Source organism: Elephantulus edwardii, unplaced genomic scaffold (assembly GCF_000299155.1).
Source record: "Elephantulus edwardii isolate Elephantulus edwardi_28Jun2011 unplaced genomic scaffold, EleEdw1.0 scaffold00096, whole genome shotgun sequence".
Classification (NCBI taxonomy): domain Eukaryota; kingdom Metazoa; phylum Chordata; class Mammalia; order Macroscelidea; family Macroscelididae; genus Elephantulus; species Elephantulus edwardii.
In genome coordinates, this window is record NW_006399846.1 from 2244584 (window position 1) to 2251896 (window position 7313).

The 7313-nt window shown below is 41.0% G+C and overlaps 1 protein-coding gene across 1 annotated transcript in view; it reads left to right on the forward strand.

Annotated features, from left to right (window-relative positions):
- Window positions 1-7313, forward strand: part of VWF (von Willebrand factor) — a 227928-nt gene that overhangs the window by 101580 nt on the left and 119035 nt on the right. The window contains exon 16 of the mRNA XM_006891361.1: window positions 4248-4342. Within this exon, the coding sequence (XP_006891423.1) occupies window positions 4248-4342 (95 nt within the window). The remainder of the gene's footprint in view (window positions 1-4247; window positions 4343-7313) is intronic.

The window sequence follows — 7313 nt, forward strand, 5'->3', positions numbered from 1 at the left end:
AGCTGGGCAATGACTAGGGATGACAGAAGGAGAGTTGAAGCCTTTGAGCTGTGGTGCTGGAGAAGAGTAGTGAATATACCACAGACTGCTAGGAGAATAAACAAGTTTTTCCTGGAGAGGGTAAAGCCAGGTTGCTCCTTGGAGGCAAGGATTCTGAAGCTTTGTCTGACATACTTTGGACATGTTGCAAGGTGGGATCAGTCTTTGGAGAGGGACATCATGTTTGAGAGGGTGGAGGTACAGCACAGGAGAGGAAGACCCTTGATGAGATGGGTTGATTCAGTCACTGGGGTAATGGAGATATGTGTGTTGGAGACAATAAGATTGGCAAGGGATAGAACAGAGTATAGGGCTGTTGTATATAAGGTTGCTATAAGTCACAACAACAACAACATGTAAAATTTTAAGTGTATTAAGTTCTAGGAGAAGTATATGGCCCACAAAACTTGAAAAGTGGTAGTAGTAGGAATGAAAGAAAGCGAATTGAGTTTTAGTTGAGTGCAGTGCTCAGAATACATCTATAAGGCTGGTTGTATAGTCTAGCTCTTCTGCATCTTTGTTAAGTTTTTTTTGAGTTAACCTATCCTTTGGTGATAGTGGTGTGTTAAAATCTCCTACCACTATTGTGGTACTGTCTATTTCTTTCTTCAATTCTGTTAACTATTGTTTTATGTATTTTGGAGGTCTTTTTTTTTTTATACCTGTTGGCCAAGGTTATGTCTTTTTGATCTATTGTGCCTTTAATCACTATGCAATGCCCTTCTTTTTATGTTGATTTTCTCTCTGAAATCTATTTTTTCAGAGATTACTATTTCCACTCCTGCTTTTTTGTAGTTGCCGTTTGCTTGGTATACTGTTGCTGTCAGTTCTCTGGCAACTTAACAGTGATGCCCTGAAGGGGGTAAGCATGATGGAGATACACCACTCCGGAAGAGGATCAGAGAGTCAGTCCAGCTCAATTTTATTGGGAATGCAGCACACTTCTATAAACAGGAAGAAAGGATAGGGTGGCTTACAGACGTGGGAAATGCAGATTGATTAGGAGAACCTCAGCCTCATGCGGACCACTCCCAGCTCAACAGATGGAACAGCCAACTTTCCAGGTGGTGAGCTTTCTCAGGCTGGTACAGCTAAACACAGGGGAGCTTTCTTTACTCTATATTAAAGGCTGTTAGGAGGCTTGCACTTATCTGGTGCTTAGGTGATCTGTCCTGGCCAGAGACCCTTCCTTCCTCTTCAACATCCCACAACAGTATATTTTTTTTCCTAGCCTTTGATTTTGAGTCTTTCTCTAAATTTTTTTTTTAGATGTGACACTTGTAGGCAACATATCAATGGGCTTTGTTTTATTAGCCATTTGCTACTTACTCTTTTTCTCTTGATTTGTGTATTTAATCCATTCACAATAACTGTGATTATTGTCAGGCCAGGTTTGACTTTTGCCATTTTTCTGTTTCTTTTTCTGTTGTTTTTGGTCACTATGGTCCATCTACTTTCCTTTGACATCTCCTTGCGAAGGAATTAACTTAAAATTTCTTGTATTTTTGGTCTTGTTTTCAAAAATTCCTTAAGTTCCTTCTTTTCTGCAAAGAATTTAATTTTTCCTTCATATTTGATGGAGCACTTTGCTGGGTATAGGATCCTTGGCTGGCAATTGTTTTCTTTCAACTTTTGTATATGCCATCCCATTGTCTTCTGGCTCACATGGTTTCTGCTGAGAAATCAGAATTTAATCTAATTGTTTCCTCTTTGTAAGTGACTCTTTGCTTTTTTTCATGCTGCTTTTAGTATTCTATCCTTATCTTTTAATTTGCAGAATTTGTTTATGTTATGTCTTGATGTTTTCCTTTTTGGGTATAATCTATTTGATGTTTGCTGTGCTTCTTGAGTGTAGATTTTATCATTTTTCAAAATACTAGGGAAATTTTTGTCTATTACTTCTTCCACAATTTTCTCCATGACTTCCCTGTCACTCTCATGTTCTAGAATTCCACTCATGTTGTTCCTTTTGATGTCATCCAACATGATTCTAATGTTTTCTTCATTTTCTTTATGTCATCTCTGCTTTTCTTTCTAGTATGTTTTCAGTGGGACTCTTGTCTTCCAGCTCACTGAGTCTCTGTTCCATTTCTTCAGTTCTACTTTTTCTGTTCCACCAGTGTGTTGGACATTGTGCAGAATCCCTTTTGTTTGATGAAAACATGGTACTTTCAAGATCAGAAAAAAGCCAATGAGTTTTAATAAGAAAAGAGCAGGCAGGGGATAGATCATATAGCAGCCTGTTGTTGTTGTTGATTGCTGTCGAGTTGAGCATGACTCATAGCAACCCTATGAACAGAAGACCTGAAACCTTTCTATAACTATCATTTCTCAAAGTTCATAGTTTCCAGAGGCATGTTGTTTAGGAAGTGGATGCCACTCCTACTTCCAATATAGCAGCCTAGTAGGCCATATTAGGGACTTGCTCTTTATCTTAAGGTCTATTGAAGGGAAGCAACTGGAGGATTTAAAACAGGGATGTAAATGTAAATATAATTACATCTGAGTTTTATAAAGATAATTGGCCTGCAAGAATGGGAATAGGGAGATCTGCTAGGAGGCTCTTTCCTTGCCCGGGGTACTAATGCTGGTGTTTTTGGCAGTGAAGATAGTGGTGTACAATATAGAAGCCAGTAACAGGAGTGGTGCCAAGGGCCTCAGATTGGATTCTAAAAAAAGAGGGAGGGGAAATTGATCAATTCTAGTTTTAGTAGGGAACTTATAGTAAGAGACTAATACCAAGATTGTTGGGATGGACAGTAAAGCACCAAGTATCTCTTGGCCAGAGGTCTTCAACAAGCAATGCAGGATGTGTGTTTTTGTGCAAAGGTATGTGCAGCAAAGCTAGGAAAAGACAGGTGAAACAAACAAGATGCCTTGGAGAATGTGCAGCCAGAGTACTTGTTGCAGGCAAGGATAGTGAAGCTTCATCTCACATATATTGAGCATGTTGCTAGGAGATGCTATCCCTTGGAGAAGGACATCATGCTTGGAAAGGCAGAATGATGGTGAATGAGAGGAAGACTTCAACCAGGTGGATTGACACAGTTACTACAGCAGCAGGCTTGGTGGTACAGGATAGAACAGGGTTCAAATCTGTTGTTCATAGGGTCACTATGACTCACTTTTGATTGGATAGTACTAATAACAACAACATATGATGAATATATAGAGATTTCTCCAGTGGAGCCACTGGTGGATTCAAACCAACCACCTTTGGGTTGGGAGTATAACCTCTCTACTCATTAGGTCACCAGAGATCCCCTCAATCCACTTTTTTTTTAAAAACATTTGGGGTTGGTTTTGTACTAGCCAATGGATTCTAATTTACATTACTATGAAGTTAGATATTTGGTGATTGGTTTTGTTTTCTGTTTGAAGTCTCTGCTCAGTAAGCTACACTGGTTCTCGTCTAAAGTTTTACTTTGCCAGGACCTGTTGCATGTTGTTCATGGCCTTTATAGCTAGAGAGATGTGGATATTAATTTCAGAGACATTTAGAGAAGACAAAGTTCAGAACTTGGTGATATATCACATATAGAGAACAAGAGAGAGGCAATGTCAGGGATGATCCCTGAGTGCATGGTTTGTAAAACTAGATGGGTGAATTAGTCAGCAAAGTAAAGTCTTAGAAGAAGAATAACTTTGTGGGGGAGATCATGTTTTTGATATAATAATGAGTTTGAGATGCCTTTGAGACACCAAAAATGACTATTATGCAGACCTTTGACTATGTAGGTCTAGGGTTCAAAGGAGAAATCTGAGCCCTGATGTGAATTTGTGAGCCATTTCTATAACGCAAGTTGGGAGTGTGGATGATAATGTGGTATAAAATGAAGAGAGACAGCCTAGGATGCACCTAGGGATTGTTGACATTTAAAGACCAGACCTGGATTCAGGGGCGGTGGTCAGATACAGTTGAAATTATGAAAGAACAACCAGGAAGTAGGAGGAACACCAGAAGAGGTTGGGGTTTTTCCCCTTCCTGTAGAAAAATGGAGTGAAGGTTGTCAAGAGGGAAGAGAAATGAAGACTCCAATGTTTTTAGTGACATGAAGGTTATTATTAACCTTGGTAAGCCATATTCAGTGGCATTATAGGACTGGGAGTCTGATTAGAGATGACCTCAAATGAAGAGCGGGTGAGGAACTAGAGGTCACAGGTGTAGACAACTCTTGTGTCGTTGACTGAGATTTTCTTCTTTGCAGCTATTGCGAGGATGGTTTCATGCACTGTAGCATGGGTGGAGTCCCGGGAAGCCTGTGGCCAGATGCTGTCCTCAGCAGTCCCCTCTCTCATCGCAGTGAGTACTGAACCCCAGGAGAGCTCCTTGCCTCACTTTGCCCAGCTTCCAATGTGTAGAGTTGGAGGAGAGCTGGGCTCTGGAGTGGGCTGTGCTCTCTGTGCACCAGTATTTAGGCCTAAGTCCAGCTTCATTTAGATTTGGCCTAGTTTCTGTGAGAGACATTCAGGCCAAGGCATATCTTTGCATGTGTAGATCCAAACTCTTGGATGAGAAGTATTTTGTTTGGGAGAAAGGAGAAGAATGAGCAACTCACAGGACTAATTCAGTAAGAGCTCTGTTTTGTCTGTGGTGATCTAGGGAGGTTGCCCACCCTACACACAACTGTGAGTTGCCTTTGTGGTGATGAAAACCACCTTCCTTGGATGGCCTGGATGTTTCTTCTTATGGACTTACTGGCAAGGAGGATAGCTCTTTAGAGTGTTTATCAAATGTGTTTGGAAGAGGAGCTTTTGAGTCAGTTGGTTTTTGGCTGAAAGGCCCTAGTAGTGCTCTGCTGGATAAAAACAAGGCACAGATGGAAGAAGGGACTGACCCTGGCTAGGACCAGGTTCATGCTTCTGGATCAGAAGAGCTTTTTATTTTGTTCTCCAGGATGTTCCTTGCTAAGAGAGGACTCTTCCATTAGGCAGTGGTTGTTGTTGTTGTTATGTGCCGTCGAGTCGTTTGCGACTCATAGCGACCCTATGTACAACAGCCCTAAACCCTGCTCTATCCTGTGCCAACCGCATTGCCTCTGAGACACCCATCCCGATTACCCCAGTCACTGAATCAATCCACCTCATAGAGGGTCTTCCCCTCCTGCGCTGTCCCTCTACCCTACCAAGCATGATGTCCCTCTCCAAGGACCTGTCTCTCCTTACAACATGTCCAAAGTATGTCAGACGAAGCCCCAGAATACTTGCCTCCAAGGAGCAGCCTGGTTTAATCCTCTCTACGATGAATCTGTTTGTTTTCTTGGCAGTCCATGGAACATTCAATACCCTTCTCCAGCACCACAGCTCAAACACGTCAATTCGCCTTCTGTCCTCCCCAGTCATTGTCCAACTCTCTGATGCATAACAAGTGATTGCAAAGACTATGGCCTGTATTTAGGCAGTCAGGATATATTTTTTTTAATTTAGGTTGTTTACTTTTCATTTCAATGAACATCTACAGAGATTTTGGGATTCCATTCATTCATTGTTGCACCCTTCTCCCCGCACAAATTTTTTTTATCAGATTAGGAATATTTTTTTTTTGTTGTTGTTTTTAGGATTTTTTATTTTTAAATTTTATTTTATTAATTTTAATGAACATTTACAGATATTTTGGATTTCCATTTATTCATTGTTACACTTTTTTCTTTACCCAGATTAGGAATATTTTTAATCACCAGCTTGACTTCATCTCTCTCTCTGCTTCTCATTTTCCCTGACACTCCTTCTCTCTGAATGACCAGCTCTCTGCCTATGCCACTTGTTTCCCTGCTTGTTGTGTTTGAGAGGTTTGTTCTTTTGGATGACTGACTGGGAGCATCTCTCAGCCTAGTGTTGAGGCAAAATCCCTGTCGTGTGGGTGACATACACATTGAATTCAGAACTTGTGACCCCGTGACAATCAGATTCTTTTGCCTCTTGCTTTTCTTCACCCTTGCTATGTACAGCATGTTCTTCATTCTCTCTGTGGACCTGCCTTTAATGTTTCCCTCCTCTCTTGCTCAAAGTCGTCCAGGTTAGTCCCTGGAAAGATACTATCTTTTTCAAAATCAGAACACTTCTGAACTTTTTTGCAGGTTTGGGAAAGTCACAGCCTTTTCTAGCTTTCTAATTTTTTATGAGATCAGAAATTCTGGTTTGCCCACAGGAAGTAGTAGTAGTGATTAAATGATGCTATGCACTTTGGGGCTATGAAAGAAGGTTACTGTTTCAATCTTCCATGCTCATAGTTTATTCAATTCATTGTTGATATGCACTAATTGTTAGGAAATGTGATTGGTAAGTGAGCAAAGAAACAAAAATCCCTGTGTCTGTAAAGTACATATTCTAGTAGAGAGAAGAAAAAGAAAGACAATCAACAGGTTGTTGTTATGTGCCGTCGAGATGCCTGTGACTCATAGTGATCCTATGCACAATAGCTCTGAAGCCTGCCATGTCCTAAGCCAGTCTCACTGTCTCTAACACATCTGTCCCCATTACCCCAGTTACGATGTCAATCTATCTCATCCAAGTCTTCCTCTCCTGCACTGACCCTCCATAGTTCCAAGCATGATATCTTTCTCCAAGGACCAGGTCCCTCCTTGCAACATGCCCAAAGTGTGAGACAGAACTTTAAAATCTTTGCCTCCAAAGGGCATCATGGTTTCCCTCTTTCCAGGGCAGACCTGTTTCTTCTCTTAGCAGTCCATGTTATGTTCAATATTCTTCCCCATCATATGACGCAAAGGCATTGATCATTTTTCTTTCATCCTTAGTTAGTGCCCAGCTCCCTCCTGCACAGCAAGTAATTGAGAAGACTATGAACTAGACCAGGTGCACCTTAGTCTCTAGACAAATATCATTGCTGTTTAGCACTCTAGAGAGTTCCCTGACAGCAGATTTTCCTAATGTAATTTGTCTTGATTCCCTGACTGCTGGTGCTAAGGCTGTTGATTGTAAAACTGAGCAAGTTGAAATTAACAACCCAATCTCTTTTCCATCTATTATGGTTTTGCCAATTGGCCTAGTAGTGAGAATCTTTGTTTTCTTAATATTGAACAGCAATCTGTGTTGAAGACTATAGTCCTTGACTTTCTGCAGCAAATATTTCAAGTCCTCCTCAGGTTTGACAAGCAGGGTTGTGTCATCTGGATAATATTGGTCATTGATGAGTCTTCTACCAATCCTGATACCACATTGTTGTTGTTGTTGTTGTTATGTGCCGTCGAGTCGTTTCCGACTCATAGCGACCCTATGCACAACAGCCCTAAACCCTGCTCTATCCTGCGCCAACC